This window comes from Camelus dromedarius, chromosome 18, assembly GCF_036321535.1.
Source record: "Camelus dromedarius isolate mCamDro1 chromosome 18, mCamDro1.pat, whole genome shotgun sequence".
Taxonomy (NCBI): Eukaryota; Metazoa; Chordata; class Mammalia; order Artiodactyla; family Camelidae; genus Camelus; species Camelus dromedarius.
This window is the reverse complement of record NC_087453.1, coordinates 2,012,976-2,032,453: the sequence shown is the minus strand read 5'-3', so window position 1 is coordinate 2,032,453 and position 19,478 is coordinate 2,012,976. Positions and strand designations below refer to the sequence as shown.

Sequence of the window (19,478 nt, the reverse complement as noted above, 5' to 3'; positions counted from 1 at the left end):
ACCATTGCAGCGGCCTTTGAAATCCATTTTGAAGTCTTAGGTCCTTGGAAACGAGGGGGTTGGGGGGACACAGCCCGAGCTTTGAGCACCTCTCCCTCTGGTTGAGCAGGGGCACCTTCACCAAAAGGAGAGCGTCTCTGAGTGGGTGGGAGTGTTTCTCTGGGGTATTTCTGGGTTAATCACTTGGTCAGTGCTGTGGATTCCGGGTCCTAGACACTGTGGATGCGTCTTTATTGCGGAAGATCTGTACCCCTCGGTAGACCTGTGCTGTGTTTGTGGGTCCGCGATCTGGCCGCACTGGGGGATCTGCACGGACTACTAGAAGCATAGACATTTCCAAGATCCCTGGTTTTAAGTGTGACGACAGTGACAGACTTCTGCCGCAGCCCCTGGACTTGGAATGGGGGTGCCTCCATTCTTTAGACTGGAATTCCAATGCACAGAGATTCTGGAACTTCCCGGAGTTTCGCAGGAACAGAGTGGGGTGGGGGTGAGATGGGAGAACCTTCTAGCCTTAGTGTCTCCACCCTCGCTCCGTGCTGTGAGCTTTGCCTGGGATGGAGGTAAAGCATCCTTTGCACGGGCAGAGCGGATGCAGTGCAGTTAGAGGAGACCTACAGGACCCGGCTTGCGGGATCACACCACTGGTGTGTCACTGGCCCGGTGCCTTGGGGTCCTGTCGGCACCCGCGCTCCTTCCTAAGTGATGGAAGACGCCCTCACGCCCGGCCTCGCTGAGTCAGCTCAGTGGAGGGGCCAGGCGGCTGCCTTTCTCATTTCTTTGTGAGCAGGACTGAATTCCCCTCCAGCTGGCGTGGAGCCCCAGGCTCCAGCATCTTATCCCAGGAGGCTCCATCCTGGGGGGTCACGTGTCCGGGTTTAAATCCTGAAAACTCGCGTGCTCGCCTGATGTTGCACCGTGGTTCTCACCTGTCATCCTCATAAGGCGGGCGGGGCCATGTGAACCTACAATGGGAATTTGACTTTTATCTCTGTCAGCCTGGAGCCTGTGCCTTTCCCCCTGAAAAGGAGCCGCTCACGAGACGGTCCTGTCATGAGAATCCTGGTTTTGACTCTTCCCAATTGAAAAGTTAAAAGGAAAGGTAGCAGGTCTCCCCTCGATGTGCCCACGTTTGGTTTGGGGGTTTGGTGGGGGCAGGTCTGGACTCCAGGACTGATGGGGAGGTGGGGAGGAGTGCAGGGCAGAGGGCAGGGCCAGCAGAACAGGGCACTTGGGAGCAGGACGCCACTCCTGCACTTGGTGGCTTCCCTCGTTCACTGAAAATCGTGCCGTACGTCCACGGCTGTGCCTCCCGTATGGTGGGGCACCAAGAAGAGGATTCTTTCCAAGCCAGGCCTCCCTTCTCCCAGCAGCCCCTGCGCTGGCACTCAGGGTTCTAGGAGACGCACTCCATTGTTGGGTCCTAAAAGGAGGATTCAGGAAGGGTGCTGTTCTGTGACATGCAAATAAAAAGCCCCTCCTCCCCACCCCCTGCGGTTTTCTAAGGTTGCAGCTTCAAGGAGGCACTAATTAATCACTTCCTCCAACCCCAGGGGAGCAGAGGGACGCTCCCCAGATAAGGAGGCTGCAGCCCCCGCCTGTCTATGGCCCATTGTTTGCTCACGCTGAAAGGTGGTTACTTTATCAGGAAGGCGTCCGTCCAGCAGTGACCGAGGCATTGTCTTACTGTATTTTCTCTTACCAGTTTTGAAATATTATTTCCTTCTTGCTTAAATGCCGTGCAGGTTAAAACTTATGTTGTTGGAAATGGCACTGTGGGTGAGCGGGCGGTTTACAGCAGAGGAGCCTGGTATCCTGGTCTCTCCGGGGTGGTGAATGTGGACGGCGACACCTTCGCCGCTCCAGACCCTCGCCTGGGTTTTTCTGGAGGAGTCCTGAGTTCTGGGTGTCGGCCGGTAGCAGCGGAGGTGAACGCTTATCAATTTATTTCCCGACACGTGCGCCGTTAATCTCTGCTCGCCGACTCCCAGTGGGGCCGCTCTCGGTGGGACCGCAGCCACTCTCCGGGAAGTTATTTGATTTCTGATGTAAGGAAAGGGATTCATGTGGCTGGATTTTGATAAGGCCGGCGTGGCTCAGACACACTCATCCCGGCCGTGTGGCTGACAGGTGGCTCGCTGGGTGGGAGCACTGCAGAGCAGCGATGCCGGACATGCGGAGATAATTGTAGTTTTGCTATTTAAAAAAAATAGGTCTAGTGCTTTACAATGTTGAAATGATAACCTGTTCAGGGAGGCTCACAGTGCCTGTCTCTTGGCACAGGGAAACCTCTTCGAGCAGCTTGACTTGGAGCCTATTAATCTACTTTTATTTTCCCCGAGCATAAACTAAAGTCTCGTTTCTGTTTGAACTCTCAGGCTAAAACGTAGGGCCAGAAGCGCAAGTCTGCGGTTTCGAGCTAAACATGCTTCATATTCCAGAGGTTTCTGTGCCCGTGTTGTGTTTATGCCTCTGCTTTTAAATGACCTGCAGTGTTGAGATTAGAGGCACTCGGTTCGACTTAATATCTAAGTACCTTGATCCACGGGAGTTGCTCCTGACCCGGTGCTCAGCTCGGTGTTCTGCCTGGGGGTTGGAGGAAGAGAGGGTTAGAGGCCACCCTGGAGCGGTAAGTCAGTGTGGTCCCATGCCTCTGCCATCTTCCTGTCCCCACTGGGACAGTGACAGGGCTGTGCCCAAGGTCCCCCCGCCCCTGTGCTCAAGCCAGATGTTCTGATGGTAGGCGTGTCCTTGGAAGCCCAGGACTGTGGTCCTGGACAACAGAGACGGGCCTGTTCACCTACCACGGCGCCTCTACAAAGGCCCGGGGCCCCTGGGGGCCAGCAAGATGCCACACGGTCATCAGGACCTCACGTTGTTCGTTTGGCCCCAGGAGGTGGTGACCAGCTTCCTAAACACGGTGGATCTTTGGATTCCTAGATCAGCGTAACTGTGGGTGTTGCTGGCCCGTTAACCACAGGACCCTGGAGAGTCTTAGACCCGCGGGGCCGGCGTTGAATCCCTGCCCAGGTAGCTGGAACCTGCCGGCCCTTCCCTGCTCTGTTCCCCCGTCTTGGCTGCCTCCCTTCCCACTTGCCCTAGCGTCTGTGGGGCTCCCCCGGGGCCTCCTGATTCAAATGTCACCCCTCCACCGGGCCCTCTTTTGCTGTCTTCTCCCTTCCCTTCTGCCTGAGCTGAGTGAACTTAAGTACGTCCGCCGCCCTCGTCTCGTGGTTTTACTGGGATATGCGGCAATGTCATGTTTACGGTCCTCCCCCCGTGTCTGCCCCACTGTGGTCGCACAGCGTGTGCGGCGTTCCAGGTAGCGGAGCGGTGAGGCAGGGCGTGCTGGGGAGCTGGGGAGAGAAGACGGGTGGCCCGGCGCACGCCCGGAAAGCCGCCTTCCCGGGAAAGGGCCTTCAGGAGATGAGCTTTTCCCGCCTCTTGGAGGGGGCAGGGGCTGGAACTGACAAGCAAGATCATATGAAAGCAAGATAACTAGAGGAGGGTGGGCATAAAACGGAAAAGCCAAAGTGCCTTCCGTCTCGCACCTCCGTGTGAGGGCTCACTCAGTTTGTTTACGGGCTGTTATCGGAGTAAAGTGGGGCACATGGGTCTCTGCCTGATGAAATCACCCCCTGGGCCGTGTTGGCTTCAGGTCCCCGAGCGTAACTGGACAAGGACAGCGACTGCGGTGGGGTTTCGTGCCAGACAGCCTCTCCCTTTGTGCTCTTCGTGCACAGCAGCTCACGGGCGCTCCAATGACACAGGAGCAGGCGGGTGCTCCGGCTCTGGTCCTGGCTTGCAGCTGCAGACAGGGTGCCCATCAGGCCCAACAGGGCCCCCACACGTCAGCCCCGCCCACTTCTCCGATTCAAAGTCTGTGTTGTGACCTGGGCAAGAGTCACATCCATGGTGGACTCCTGCTCAGGGGGCTGCTCGGCTGATCCAGGTGTCTGCATGGCAGGCAGTTCCTCGCTGGGGGTCCGGGGGCCAAGGAGGCCCACGGACTGCCTTCTGCTTTGTTTTTAAAATTGTTTGACCTACCCCCTACTCCCTGCCACTTCCACCCTTCCCCAAGTAGGCCTGTCTGCCAGCATTATTTCACGGCCGAGCATTGGGTACCTCTGTAAAATTATATTGACCTGAGGGAATTGAGGTCCAGAGGTGCCTGGTGCTTAAATGTGCAGGAATCAAACCGCTTGGCTGATAACATTGTATCGATCCATCTCCCTTCCCTGCTTTGCTGAGCCAGAGGCCTCCCAGATGAGGTGGTGGTGTTTGGGGGTTGTCGTGGTGCACGGAAGTCCTCATTCTCGATGTTGAAGTGATGTGCTCGTGGGCCGAGGACTGGATCTTCATCGCGGCTCCCGGTGACGTCAGGCAGCAGCCCCCCTGGCTGGGGGCCGGGGGGGGGGGGGCAGGGGATGCCTTTCCTTCTGTGCGTACCGGAGACTCTGTCCTGGGGCTCGGCCCTCGGGAAGCAGCTCAGGGCTCACAGTAAGTGTTCCCAGAGGAGAATGTTCAAAGTGCAGGAGAAACAGGCAACTGGGAAGGGAACGCGGGGGAGTGGAGCTGGTCTGCGGGGCACGCCCTGTCCTCCGGGAACACGGGTCACCTGTCACGCTGCTCTGGACGGGCCCCGTGGGAGGCCGAGGGGCCTGCTACTTCAGGGACCCGAGGCCTTACTTTGGTGAGCTCCACCTCTTAGGCGGGGCTGGCTCTGGATTCCGTTAGAGCCCGGCGGCCAGGAGCCTTCTCTGCAGAGACTGAACACCGACTTCCGGCCTCTGCCGTGGCAGGTGCCATGAGAGCCGCTGCGGTGACGCAGGGGTGCTGAGCTTGCTGGGGCTTGCTCTGTCTGGGGCTCCGGCCTCCCTCACTCCCAGGGCCGCCCGCTCCTGTATTTCTAGGGGTTAGCGGCCCTGCAGCCGTGACCACCGTCCCGAGAGCGTCCACTGCAGCTGGAGGGCGTCCGCCGGGCTGCAGGCTGCCTCTCTGCCCGCGCGCTCTGACCCGCCCCCTGCCCGGGCCTTGCAGCCCCCGCAGGGTGTGCGCCCTCCTCGTCCTGCACCGCCCCCCGCCCCGCCCCGCCCCAGCTCCCACTCCCTCCTGCTCTGCCGGGACCCTCTCCTCCCTCTCCTCCGCTGCTGCAGGACTTCCTGTCACTGTGCTCGGCTCCTGTCCCCTCGCTGGTGGGTCTGGTCCCGCTGTCACCCTCCTCCTCCCCCGAGTTCTGTCTGCCCCCTCGGGGCCCTGGTGCTGCCCGGTTCCCCTCACTGTTATTGTCTCGCCCATCACCCGCCTCTGCCACATTGTGGTGCCAGGGACACACAGGCCCTGCTCTGGCCGTGCCCTAGGGCCTGGAGCAGGCCGGGCGCAGCGGACACGCAGTCAGGGCCCGTCGCCAAGCAGGTCACAGGTCGTGTCCCTGCTCTGCTCTAATCCTTCCCAACGTCACCCACAGCCCCCTCCTGAGCAGGTCTGGTGACTGTCACACCCCTCACCCCCCAGTGCAGCTCCCTGCGCCCCTCCCCCAACCCTGTGGCTGGAATCCCTTGGCTAGTCTTCTGGCTGCTCTCTCTCCCTGGGGAGAGCCTACCTGTCCTCACCTCGGGTGGCAAGTCCACTCCAGAGACCCCGTCCTCTCCCAGGGGGGCTGGGCCCCCATGTCCTATGCCCCTTGGCAGGTACGACTGCTGGAGCTGTGGTGTGGCTCAGCCCGGGGAGGCGAGCAACTGGACCTCCCGTCCGCCCAGTGCACCTGCTGGGGTCAGTCACCCCCGGGTGCTGTCCTCCTGAGTAGGGGAAGGACCCTGTCCACCGAGGCTAGAACCCGGGCACCCCCACAGCCCCCAGGGCCGGGCTCCCTGCTTCCAGTTCCCAGACACGCGGGCAGACTGGACTTTGGTGTGGAAATTCCTAATCCTGTAACATTCTGGGAGCCAGGCAAGCACGGCAGGTCTCTGGGCTGAATCTCAGGCCAACGGTCCATGACTCGGTTCCAGTCGGTTTTAAGTAACAGGCGATGCACTGAGGCCAGCACGTGTGTGAGTCTGGGACTCCCTTGTCCAGCTGGACCGCTGGGTAGGAGAGGACACCTCAATCTGGCCTGCTGGTTGCAAGGAAGAAAACCTCCTTGGGGACCGGGCCTGGCATCTTTAAAACAGGGCTCTGTGCTGACCAGAGGCCAGAGGAGGGCCCAGTGGACAGCGGGGCTCTGGGCCTCCAAGGCAGGGCTGGAGACCCCTCTGCTCTCCTGCTGGCCATGAGCCTCGACCACAGGGGCCGGGTGGGGTGGGGTGTGCGGCCCCTCGGGGCTGAACACCTGGGGCTGGGCGTTAGGAGGTGAGAAGGCTGGTGCAGGTAAGCAGACTTTAACTGCACTTTATTCAAAACAGGCTATCAGAGCCTGAAGACGTCCAAAACATCAGGCTCTGCAGTGACGCCCACACTTGGGGTCTGTGAACACCTGGAAGGATCCTCGGGGCTCCCATGGTGCAGTGGGGGTGGGGAGTGAGTCCCGGGGACCCTCGGGGGCTCCCATGGTGCAGGGTGGGTGGGAAGTGAGTCCCGGGGACCCTCGGGGGCTCCCAAGGCATGGGGGGGTGGGGAGTGAGTCCTGGGGACCCTTGGGGGGCTCCCATGTTGCAAGGCGGGTGGGGAGGGTCGGGACAGCAGCTGTCCTGTAAGCTCTCACCCAACATCAGCGCCTCAGGTGGCCGCCAGGAGGCCCTTATTCTTGCGAACCTCGCTTCTTCACAGAGGAAGCCAGCGCCAGGTGTGGAGCGAGAGCTTAACGGCACTGTGTTGCTCTCACTGCGCTTACGTGCAAGCACAGGGTGAGGCAGTGGCACAAATTCCCCTTTTAAACGCATGTGCCCGTAAAACAGAAGCCTCGTGGGGCCCAGGCGGCAGCCCGGGGTGGCGCGCTGCGCGGCGTCCGCGTGCAAGGTGTGCGCTTGCCGCCCTGGGGAGGGGCCCGTAGCCAGCACGCCCACGGCACCTGCCCGGCGAGGGCCGCGTCCAGGTGAGAGCTCGCACCCTCGCTCCGCGCCCAGTGTTCCTGACGGTTGCTTCCCTTTGTGGTAGGTTTTCTGTTTTCCCTGGTGATGAAGTGTTTCCCATGGGAGCCGTGAAGGTTGTAAGGAGGAATCGGAGGGGAAAGGGTAAGATGGTCCACAGATGGGGCAGAGAGCCTGGGCTGGGCCGGCTGTAGACAGAGCTGCGCGGGGGCTCTCTCGGCTCCTCTCCTGCCCGAGGCTCAGAGCTGGCAGCACGTTCTGACCCAGAGCCCGCGGTGGGCGGGTGTCTCCCCTCCCAGCCCGGTGCCATCACCAGTGTGAGGCCAGGCAGAGACCCAGGCGAGCTCCGTGTGCACCTGTCACCCCCCAGGGCCGCACCAGGGATCCTGGGGGGTCCGCACTGCCAGCACCAAAGCCTGAGGGGACACACCCTGGAAGCTGTGGGTCCGTGGGAGGGGACCCCGTCGTCTCCCCGTCAGCCAGCCTGCCTGCTAACATTAAACACAGGAACAGCACACTGGCTGCGCCTGCAGGCTCAGCGAGCTGTCCCCGCTCGGCACCCATTCGGATGTTCGTCTGAAAATCCTGACTGCCGTGGAGAGAGCCGCGCAGAGGAGGGGCCGGCTGGAGTAGGGGCCGGCCCAGGGCGGGAGGTCGCCCCGGGCATGCGTTGGGTGCGACGGCTTCTGTTTCAGAACCATCTACCTTTCATCTCTCTCTTACTTCAATAGATCATTTTGTATTTTTAAAGTGCTGAACAATTTACTTTTGAAAATTTGAAAAACAGAAAAATACGAAAAGAATAAATCAGTGTAATTTTGTCTCCCTCCCCTGAACAACCACTTTGAATCATTTGGCACACCTGGCGTGTGTGTGTGTGTGTGTGTGTGTGTGCACATGTGCATAAGCTTGTGTAGGTGTGGTGTGTTACCACGTGGGCACACACGTGTGGTATGCAGTCACGTGGGCACACTTGTGTGTTGCACGCATCTGTGTCAAGTGTGTGAGTGTGGTGCGTGCACACATGGGTGTTATGTGTGCATACCACTTGTATGCACACACATGCGATAATGTATGTGCCTGTGTGGCGAGCGTTCACATATGCACACGGGTGCTGTGAGAGTGGTGCATGCACGCACAGAAGCATGTGAGTGTGTGTGCGCATATGTGCAGACACATGGCTGCACAGACGTGCGTGCGTGTGGAACGTGTGCATGTGCGTGTGCATGTGGTGGGCCTGCGCCGTGGAGGGACAGAAGGACATTTCCAGTTCTCTGCTGCTGAAAATGATGGATGCCGTGAAGAAAATCTACACACGCGCATCTTAGGGCACATTTCTCATTGTGAGAAGCAGAATTCAGAAATGTGTTCCCGAGGCCATGCGGGCCTGGATCCGCGTGTCTGAAGGATGTTTCAGAGAGGAGGCAGCCATTTATGTTCCCCGCCAGGACTTCGGAGACGCCGGGGTTCCCGTGCCTCCTTTGTACATGGCTGTTCTTTTAAAGACGTTTTCCAGTCTGACAGGTGTAAGAGAGCATCGTTTAATAGTGCATTTATTTAATTAGAGCGGCTGGGAATTTTTCTAAATTTGCCATTCCTCCCCATGTTTTCTTGTGCAAATTGTGTGTCCATATTTGTCAGTTTTTCTCTCTCGGGGTGACTGGAGTGGACTCGTATGAAAACAGATTCATTTGGAAGAAATCTGACCTCTGTCTTCAACCTACAAACCCGACTTGGGTTTCTGTTAGCCCTGTCACCCTGAGATCCCTCAGGAAAGTTTTGTAACTTTTTTCAAGTAGTTTTGGTATATTCTTAGAGTTTGTCCCTACGTGCTTAACACGTGCTCTTGTGTGAGGAGTGTCTGCAGGGTGGCGGTGCTGGTGATGGGTGTTGGGTGCAAGCTGTTTATCTAGAGACCGTGGTTTGTAGGACTAAGTAAGCAGAGCCCATCCAGACTGGCTGAAGCCCCAACACAGATTCTTTGAGAGGCAGTGGGGTTTTCTGAAGGCCTGGGATCCAGCACTGAAATTTAAGGCTGCCAGGATGAGGCATGGGGAAGCCTTTTCTGTAAAGGGCCAGATAACAGTTATTTTAGGCTTTGCAGGATAGGTCTGCTGGGACCTGCTCACCTCGGCTGCTGCAGCACAAAAGTGGCCGTAGACAATTTGGGATGAATGGGGCAGCTGTGTGCCAGGGAGACTCTGCTTACAGCAGAGGCTGCAGGTTGGAGTTGACCCCACACAGAGCCCCCGCTTTCTGCTTCTCTACCAGACTCTCCCATTTTCATGTTCCTAGTTTTCTGCGCATGTGGAGGAAAACTGTTCCTGGTTGAGAACCATTGCTCTGAATGCATTACTCTTTAGCCCTCATAGCAACGTTATGAAGCTTGGCGTTACGGCCCCATTTGACAGATGAGGAAACTGGGGCCAGCAAGCTTAGATGCCACAGCCAAGGTCAGGGAGCTTATAACCCACGTCTGCCTGACAAGCACTGTGGCCGTGTGAGTGCAGTTCAGAGTTGGGTCAGAGCCCACGGCATGTGCCTACAGGCTGCAGTCCCCGCGTCCCAGGGACCCGCAAAGAGGAGGCAGAAGAGGCAGGGACGCAGAGGACCGGGCCCTTCCAGTGCTGCCAGGAGCGTTTTCTGCTGGGCATTAATAATGCCACCACCACCACGGCCACAGTAAAGGAAGATGAGGGAAATGAACACTTGCTGGCTGGTGTGTTCAGTGCTCAGCCCAGTGATCTGCTCCCACGGGGCTGGAGTTAAGAGCTGACGGCTCCTCGCCGCCGGTGAGCTCTGCTGGCCCCGGACGAGGACCCCGAGACGGGGGCTCCGCGGACCCCGGCTCCAGGCGGCCATGCTCCGCCTCGCTAGAGGGGCCCGCGCTCCTGCCGGGGGCCTGGGCGTGGGCCTCCCGGGGCGGCCGCTGGGCCGGGTGCAGCCCGTGCTCCGGGGCCAGACGACTGCGGCCTCCAGAGGGGCCTCCGCCCTCTGCATCCGGGGCCGGCGGGTCAGGCGGGGTCAGCGCCAGGGCAGGGCAGCCGGGGTCAGCCGGGGTCAGCCGGGGTCAGCGCCAGGGCAGGGCAGCCATGTTGAGCTGAGGAGGCGGTTCAGCGGCGGCTGAGAGACCTGAAGGGACCTCTGGCGCTCGGGCTGGCGGCCAGTGGAGGGAAACGCTGTCCGTCACCTGCCTTCCGATGCTCCGTCAAGAAAGCCGAGGTGAGAAGCGAGAGGGTCTCCGTCCCCTCAGACCAGCCGGCCACCCGAGCGGCCGCGGCCGGGGCGCCGCAGGGCGGGGCGGGGCGGGGCGGGGCGGGGCGCGGGCGACGGCGGGGGGCCCCGCCCCCCGCGGGCCGGATGTGCAGCCGCTTCCCGCCCACGCGCGCGGGCCGCCCGCCCTCTCCGGGCCGGCTGGGAGGAGGCGGCCGGGGCCGGTGCTTGTGCCGAGGGGGACGTGAGGAGCAGCCCCTCCTGCTGCAGCTTCGGGGGAACGAGCGGGCGGGGGCGGGAGGCGCGCCCCGCGGGCTGGGCGGGGGCCCAGGACGCCGCCAGAGCTGGCGTCGCGGGGAGCCCCCCCACCCCGAGTCTCCGGCGGCCTGGCGGTCACTTGCTGGGGGACGACGTCAGTCCTGGTGACCGCTGCGCACGCGTCCCCGCCTGCTGTATCTGGACCCTGTGTGACGGACACTCACCCCAGGTTTGATGTCAAGTGGGCCAGTCGGAGGACGGAAAAATTAAAGCCAGAAAAGCGACGTTGTAAACAGGGCGGAGGTCGGTTTTCTCCACGGCGCTTCCAGAAAGTTGGGATTGTTGACTAGTTAATTTTGGTGGGACTCGAACCCAAGGATCTACTTGCCCTGGACTCCGGGCGCCGCCCTCGGGGAGCCTCAGTCTTCTCTGTGAATTGAGGTAAGAATCCAGCCGCCTCGGAATGTCCTGACGTGTAGGGAGAGCCTGGGTGGCAGCGACCTTGCGGGTACATGGCAGGCTGGGGTGTGTCACTCAGCCCCCCGCGGCTCTTTTTGGAAATAACCACAGTCCAGGGCACGGATGGGGGTGCCGTGAACCCCTTTTATGTCCCACAGTGGCGTGGTGTTCTCAGGGGACACCGCCGCCCTCCTGCTCCCTCGTGGGGCATCCTGGTGCGGGTCAGAGCTTGGGGTCAGCGGGCCGTCACAGGCTCGAGGCCTGGGCACGCTCAGGACCTGCCTCACGTGCGGCCCCCTGCGCTCACTGGGGACCCAGCACCACTCCAGGCCCAGGTGTGCACCCCTGGGTCCAGCCAGCCGCCCGGCAGGAGAGGTTCTGATCAGTCCCACACACTGCGTCCCGCGTGGGGGCATGACCATGACCCTGGCCCTAGTTTCTGGGGTGGAAGACAGCCCAGGAGCCAAGATGCATGGAGATGCCCCGACCCAGGTGCCTGTGGTCACTCCGCCCCGACCCACATCTCCAGGGAAATGAATGCTTTGCTGTGCGTCCCAATGGCCGACAGTGTCATGGCTTTTCACGCAGTGAGAGAAAAATGACAACCCACAGAATGTGCAAGGACAGTGATCAGCCTTTAATTGTGTTTATCCAAGTCCATTTGGTGAAAGACGCTGCTGGCATATTTTTATTCTCACAGTTTTGCTTTTCCTGAGTAGAAGCATCCCTCGGTGGGGTCCTCTGGTTACCTGTTCCCAGAAAGTCTCCTCTAGTAGAATGGCCGGACTTCCTGGGTGAACCGTAAAAACAGGGCTTTCCTGTCTTTGGCTCAGGCCCCTGAAGTTGACCTGTGCAACCTCTTTTGGCTGAAAAGATCGCTCTTGTTGGTCTTGGCTGACAGCCTATCGCCCCTGTCCCTGGTGTTGAGATCCAGCAGGTGTTGCGGGGTGGCCGGGCGCCCTGTGGGCACTGCGGGTGGGCCTCCCTGGGGCCAGGGCCAGGGCCAGGGGAGGGCGGACAGGCAGGGCTTCGCCTGTTTACCTCAAGATCCATCAGTGCTGTCGTGACCTGAGTGGGGGGTGCTGGCAGCCCCTGATGAACGGGCCTGCTTGTCCAGCGGCCCCAGGGCCCCGGCTACGGCAGCCAGGCCAGAGCTGCCGTGCCCAGGGCCCTGGGCAGCCACTGCTGCATGTGGGAGACACGGTGAAGGAAGGCGCCTGAGACCCCGGCCCGCCCGCCCGCTGGAGCCAGCGCTGCAGGGGCTGCTGCGCGGGGAGGGCAGGCGGCCTGCTGACACAGTAGAAGCAGCCTCGGCTTTTATCTGAGCTGGGGGTCAAGGGATTCGTCGTCTTTGGGCAATAATAAAATCATCAGGTTCTGAGGCGAAAGTCAGAGACTCGAGCCTCTTGCAAGTAAACTGGGGCTTAAAAGGAAAGTGGCTTAAAGAGATCCTATTAGGAAAGAACAAAAAAACATTTGAAAAGCCGGGAAATCATTCTCTCCTGCGATGATAGCGGGAAGGGCTTTACGGAGCACTCACCTGCTTTAGAAGGGGCCTCTCTTTCCTGCTCCCAGGCCACAAGGGAAATTCGCAGGTGCTCCTGCTTGTGGGTCTGGGGTGATGGGGCCCCAGGGGACGGAGTGGCTCCACGGCACCCCGCCCTGCTTGGCCTTGTCAGGTCCCAGAGGCGCTGTGCTCAGGGCTTCCTCCCCATCTTACCTGCCAGGCACTCACTCTGTGGTGCACGCCGAGGCTCAGGGGTGCAGTGGGACCCCAGCCTGAGTTCTCCATCCCCTGCAGCCCTCCCTGTCCTCCAGGGCAGGTCGACCCTGAACTCTGCCTGCTTTTGCTCCCCTGCCTTCCCACAGTGAGGGCACAGAGCCCCGCCAGCTGGCAGCGCTCAAGAGGAGCCTCCCTGGTGCCACTGGGGGTGGGGGTGCCTGGAGAGGATGGCTACAGCCAGCAGCATTCTCGGCCTTTGTATGAAGCAGGTGTCAGACACTTGCTCGGTGACCTCATGTGAAGTAGGAAGTGACACCAGAATATCCACAGGGCCAGCAAGGCCCCCTGGGATTAGTGCCACAGAAACCCGGCTCAGGGGAGGTGGTCAGTGTGGCAGGGACAGCCCTGTGTGTTGACCACACACGTCCTGACCTTCCGCTGGCACACGTGTGCAGGGGATGTGGCAGTTAGGAGTGGGGGCCTCCTCCAGGCTGATGGATAGATGACAGAGTTGCAAGGCGGACACAGTCCTGGTGCCTGCGTCACAGGGAGGAGACCCAGCAGCCACCACAGGCAGGGATGTGGGCTGAAGATGCTCTGCATTTTAAAATGCAATTATATCACCCTCCCTGCTCCGTGGAAAGAGTTTTAAGTTTGCTGAGGTTGGGGCATGTTTATCGATGTTTTAATGCAGGTTTTTCATAGAGACCTAGAATTATGAAGGCTCCCTTGGGGCTCTGGAGTCCAACAGCCTGGAGGCACACCGATTAAGTGTGTAGCCTCACACTGGGCGCCAGGCCTGCCGTCTGCGCAGAAGGGTCATGACGTTCGTTCCCGTCACATCCCAGACCGTTGTGAGGATAAGATGCTATCGTGAATGCAAACGCACTTTGCAAACATTGAAATCTTCCATGATGTTGCAGAGCGGACTCAGTAGTAATGGCCAGAAAGTCCTCCCGGCTTTCGGAATCTGTGCTTTTGATGCTCGAGCCCATGGAACATCGACACTCATTCCAGCAAGCTGTAGATGCGGAAGTGGCCTTGGGCACCGTCTGGGCCTCCTGTGTTTACACGCGAGGAGATAAGACCAGGAGCCGAGGGGGCCCTCAGCACGGTCAGAGGAGGCTGAGTCGAGGCTGAGGCAGATGAATGGATGGCCCCTCACCCGCACCCCAGCCCCACAGGCCGGAAGACCCGGCACCTGACATCCACTCCCCGACTCCTCAGAGCTGCAAGCAGGTGGTCCCGTTGCCCCCGTGGGGGGGAGGGAGGCTGACTCCCTTTATCCTTAACCTCGGTTACTGTCCCTGACCACCCGCTCTGTCGGGACCTGCCTTCCTGGATTCCCCGCCCCCACCCACAGGTTCAAGCGCATTGTCCGCCCATCTGGTGCACAGCCCTGCTGTCACCTTGGCTCCAGTGCTGGGCTGGGCTCAAAGATAAAGCAGTAAACATGGCATCTGCCCTCCAAGTCTGCAGGAGGGAGCAGACAAGCCGAAGGACAGCTGTACAGTGAGGCAGGGCCACGGGCTGGATGAGTGGGTGCAGTGGGAGCACATGGGAGGGGTCCAGGCCAGGACATGGAGGTGGTGGCTGGGGGTTCAGGAGGATGATGGCTATGCTGAGGGCAGGGGACAAGGCAGAGCGTCCAAGAGAAGGAGAGAGGGGTGGGGGCAGCGGGTAGACCAGATGACTTGTCTACTGCACATTAAACAGCCACCATGCTGGAACCCTTAGGGATTGTGTGAAACAATATGGGGGGTGTGTGTGTGTGTCTGTGTGTGACCCGCTGCCCGCCAGGCGCAGCTCCCAGCCCTGGAGCTGTTCTAGGCAGCAAGGCCATAAGGTTCCTGCTTCCCTGGAGTGTACGGTTCAGACGGCGGGATCCGCTGGGTGTGGGCTCTCAAAGTTTTCTGACCATGACTCACAGGAAAAAATGAATTTTAAAATGTAAGGCAGTAAACTACCCCCCCCCACACACACACACACAGACACACAAACAGCCCCCCACAGAGATAAACTGTCACGGCGCAGCGTCTGCCTTCCTAGCACAGGCAACCTGCTTACACGGGTGCTTTCCATTCTGCTGTATTTTATGTTAAAATGTTCATCACGGCTCACTGGTGGCCATGGTTTGAAAAGCACATTTTCGAGGGCAAACTCTGGGTGGGCATTTGGACAGGGTGTGGGGAGAAACAGGTCTGGCCCAAGGTCCCTGAGCTGGGTGTTTCAGACCAAGTCAGATGGAAGGGAGAGTGGATGGACGGATGATGGAGGATGGAGGGTGGATGGATGCATAGATTCACAGATGGGTGGAGGGGTGTGAGAATGGGTGCAGGGAAGGATGGATGGATCAATTTGAGTATCTCCATAATGGCTGTTACTCAGCAGATTTTTTTTCTGGAGGTGCTTGGTGTTATTAAGAGGACTTGGGGGCTGAATTAAGTGAGCAGGACCCGGAAAGCTAGCAGCAATCTTTACCTACAGTGTATCATGGTGTTCCTAATGTGGGTCCTTCTATTTTTAAAAACGTGGAAAAGCATTGGCCTTGTAGCATGAAGAGCTCCCATATCTGGCATAAAGCAGTGTTCACCATAAAGCATCACTTACCAGGTGACTGTCGGTGATCAGTTTGTGCCATTGAGCACATGCATGTCATCCCACGAACGGGCCGGCTCCGTGAGGGCAGGGGTCCGCCTGCCTCAGTCGCTGCTATTCCCAGGGCCAAGGACAGTGCCTGGCCATGGTGGATGCTTACCTGTTTGTCCACTGAGTGAAGAGCTGTGTCTTCCTGCCTCACTGCGAAGGCTGGATTCTGGAAGGTCGTCAGCATGTTCTCTGTTTCCCACGTCTCGTGTGTGATGGGGACATCAGTGCATGTGAGACCCTTTACTGGGGGTTCCCCCTTGTTTTAGTGTGTTCCTTTCATCTGGTGGCTGAAACTTCACGAGTCTGTGGGGAGGCCAGAGCAAGTGTCCCGTGAGGGTGTGGTTTGAACGGCGATCAGGAGGCCCCTTCTCCTGGGCCTGGAGGCGTCTTCACCATTACGAACGGCTCCACCTTCTCCTGGGTTTGGGTGTTTGGGGCCAGTTCTGGGGGCACATAATCCTGCTTTGGGGAAGCCTGCACGGAATCCCAAGAAGGCTTTGGTTGTCAGGAGGTGGCTTCTCTGCGGTGATTTCAGTGACGCTGGTATTGAGGGAGCTGCCTTGGCTGGGCCTCGGAGAGATGGGAAAAGGTGGTGGCGTCAGGGTGACCTGTCCTAGAGCAGCGTTCCTGGCCTATGTTTGGCGGCTGTGACCTTGGACACCAGCAGAGTTTCTGGGTCCTGAGCAACCGCAGGCATCCCGGCCACTGGCTCTGAACTGGCAAGGAGGTCAGTGAAGTCCAGTGTGCACACGTCACTTGGATTAGACTGAGTCCATGTGATTTATTGATCCATCGTCCTAGCCCATCAGCCGTCCCCTCAGAGCACCGAGGACCCCCAACCCGGCCAAAGGCCTGGCTCTGTCCCTCCGTCACCCCTTCTTCTCAGCATCCCCACTTTCTTCTCTCCTGGGTCGTGTTCCTGGGACATTCTCACCAGCCAGGTCCTCTCCAGTCCTCCGAATATGGCAGGAGGACATGCCCTGTGTGCGTTGCCGTGGACCGTCTGAGCGTCTGATGCTGGCGTGGGCATGTCAGCATTGCTTCTCCTCAGAGAAGTAACACATCGTCTGTGGCAGACACCTTGAGCCTCTGGCAACCGCAGAACCTCAGATTCTCCTATAATCACCGCCTTTTTCTCTTGCCAAAAACAATAAATACATTTCAAGGCACACACACAAAAGAAAGTCACTTCCAAGTTGAGCTGCAGAGGAGTCTGCACAGAAATTCAAGGCTGCTGAGGGTCCCTTTCTCATGGCAATGGTGCGACCAAGTGCGTGCATGTGTGTCTGTGTAAGTGTGTGCGTGCGTGTGGTGAGCACGGTGTTTGTCTAAGTCGGGAACTGGGAAGGCCACACGCTTGGTTTCTGAACACAGTGACGCTGTAGCCCTAGTGGCAGCACTTTGACCAAGAACATCACCAAGTGTGGCGGGCTGCACTGTGTCTCCCACAGGGATGTGCTGAGGCCCTAGCTCCCTGGGACCAAGAGTGCGGCTTTATTTGGGGGAAGAGAGGGTCTGTGCAGATTTAATCCAGTTAGGGTGAGGTCACACGGGATTGGGGTGGGCCTGAAGTCCCGTGGCTGGTGTTCTTATAAGGAAGGAAGGAGACCTTTACTCCATCCAGTTTGGGGCAGAGACCCACAAGAGAAGGGCAGGGGACAGTTTGGGTGGGCAGAGAGTGGACGGCATGTCTGCAGGCCTGGGAGCACCGGCATGGCCTGGGCACGTATCAGGAGGGAACTCTAATTCAGAAAGACACATGCACCCCAGTGTTCACAGCAGCACTGTTTGCAACAGCCAAGACATGGCAGCAAACTAAGTGTCCATCGACAGATGACTGGGTAAAGAAGTTGTGGTGTATGTATACAATGGAATACTACTCAGCCATAAAAAGAGTAAAACAATGCCATTTACAGCAACAGGGATGGACCTGGAGGTCGTCATGCTAAGTGAAGTGAGCCAGGCAAAGACAGGTATCACATGGTATCACTTACATGTGGAATCTAAAAAGATACAAGTGAACATATTTATAAAACAGAGACTCACAGACACAGAGAACACACTCATGGTTCCCCCCACCTGCCCACACACTCGCAGGTCCCCTGCAGGGGGCGAGGCCGACTCCCACCTCCCATGGTGCCACTTCTTGTAGGTGGGAAAGCCTGGTTTCCTGGCAGAACCCCCAGGAAGGCGGGCACCCCAGGAAGCAAACCCGTTCGCGTCCTTCATCTAGAACATCCTCAAGCCGCAGCCATCGGCCTGCACCGCGGCCGACTGCTGGCCGGACTCCCACCTGCTCCCGTGAGCCATTTGGAGAGCTGCGCTCGGACTCTTGACCCCACAGCCCTCCCAGGCTCCAGGGGGAGGGGGAGGGGGGTTCCCACCGTGCGAGCTCTGTGCCCGCGTGTGTCGCAGCGTCTCACTGAAGGGTCCGGGGCCCCTGCTGTCAGCCCACCTCGCAGATGCGGGAGGAAGATGTTGCCGAGGCCTCTGGGGAAGGAGCAGACCGTGAGCTGGCCCTCTGGTCACTGTCATACGGACGTGGGGGACGGACAAACACCCGTGGGCATCATCAGGGGCATCTGCATCGACACGACTCCAATGTCGGTTTACCTGAGTAGGGCTGCTGTGCGTCCCTGCCTGTGGTGGGGGGGTGTCACCAACATTTGGGGCCCCTGGTCTGCTGAGTCCGCGCTGCTCCCGACGCCCCTCAACGTGGGCACACGCCCTCCGCCGAGTCCTGCTGCCTCGCTCCTCGATGCAGGGATGACTCTCAGGCAATAAACTTCATCTCTAAAAATAGGTCACATAAAGGCCTTGACGTTCTTTTTTCTAATTAGTGCAAAAATATATTGAATATACATCATACGTGTGGATCACAATATTATTAAAATGACTATTAAGACTTCACACATCAAAATATTTCAGGCAGTGGGGACATGGGGAGCCTGATGTTCCCCAAGAATCATGTCTGCATTAGCGAGATAAAGGACAATTTAGGACGGTCACAAAGGCGGTGATTTAGGGAACAACATAAAGCTCTGCTGAGAACTAATTCGTAATGCCAGCTGCTGCTAAGCTTCTTAATCTTTATCTAGTTCAATTAAAATCTGAACGTTTGGGATTTCATTAGCAACCGGGGCTTGGAAATTACACGCACTCTTGCCCTGCGCTCTGAGGCTGCCGCGCGGCGTCGGGAGTCGCCCAGAGCGTCTTCAGGTAGACGAAGGTGCAGTAAAGACTGAAGCACTTGGGGCAAGGCAGAGGTAAGAGAGGGTTAGTTCAGTGTTTTCAGTCAGATCTGATTGGCAAGGGTTGGGAACCCCACCCAAAGCCGCACGGCTGGAGGGAGAGGCACTGGAGTCTGGGCTGAGATGCGTCCGAGCCTGGGGCCACCAGGCCTCTCAGCGGAAGGCCTGGGCGCTGACCTGGGTGACGGACCACCGGGCATATGGAGGGCAGTTCCCAGCCCGGTTCCTGTGGCCGCGCCTCGCGCCCAGTCCTCGCTCCAGCACCATCTGTCAATTTATGACGCGTTTTCCAGACTCTGCAAGCAGGTCTTTCTAAAACCAAACCAGCTGGAGTGATGGACCAGCCCTAGTGCATAACTTCAGATTAAAAACTAAAAGCAGAAGGAACGTTAGGTGTGTGTGTTTTCCCTCAACCTGGGTGTCAGGGTCTGTTGTCACAACCTTTCCTCTTCTCCCAAGAGTGGGAGGGTCCCTGTGTCCTCCTCCAGAGGCTCTGACTGAGGTCGAGGTGGGGACAGGGAATCTGCAGGCTCTGTGCCGCCACCCCCTCCGTGTCATCCTGACCGTGCCCTGCACACCCCCAGGGAGACTTTAAGGTTTGGGACATGCCTGCTTCAGGCCGAGTCCCCGTGCCAAGTCTAGAGCTTATAAATAAACCCTTGATGCCTTCCTGCTCTCCTGCCTCCGCCCCTTAGTCCGGAGCCTCCCAGGAAGCTGACGGACACAGGTTTGCATCTGCTCGGGAGTCTGGCCAGTCGCTCCGGGCAGTGGAGTGGCTGAGTGTTTTGTCGAGATGCAAAGGAGCTGCTGCGATCGGGTACTCACCATTTCTACTTGTGAGAAGAGGGCAGAAGTAAGCACAGGAAGGAGGCCTCCACGTCCCTGCTGGGCTGGGCCACT

General features: G+C 58.7%; 1 protein-coding gene across 4 annotated transcripts in view; it reads left to right on the top strand.

Moving 5' to 3' along the window:
* The window catches only part of CDH4 (cadherin 4), a 467,814-nt gene that overhangs the window by 14,407 nt on the left and 433,929 nt on the right, over positions 1-19,478 (top strand). The window contains exon 1 of one of the 4 annotated variants that reach the window (XM_031433530.2): positions 10,126-10,247. The exons of the other annotated variants lie outside the window; for them this stretch is intronic. Coding sequence (XP_031289390.2) covers positions 10,226-10,247 — 22 coding nt within the window. The 5' untranslated portion in view covers positions 10,126-10,225. Of the gene's footprint in view, positions 1-10,125; positions 10,248-19,478 lie in introns of those variants that run through there. 4 annotated transcript variants of the gene reach the window in all.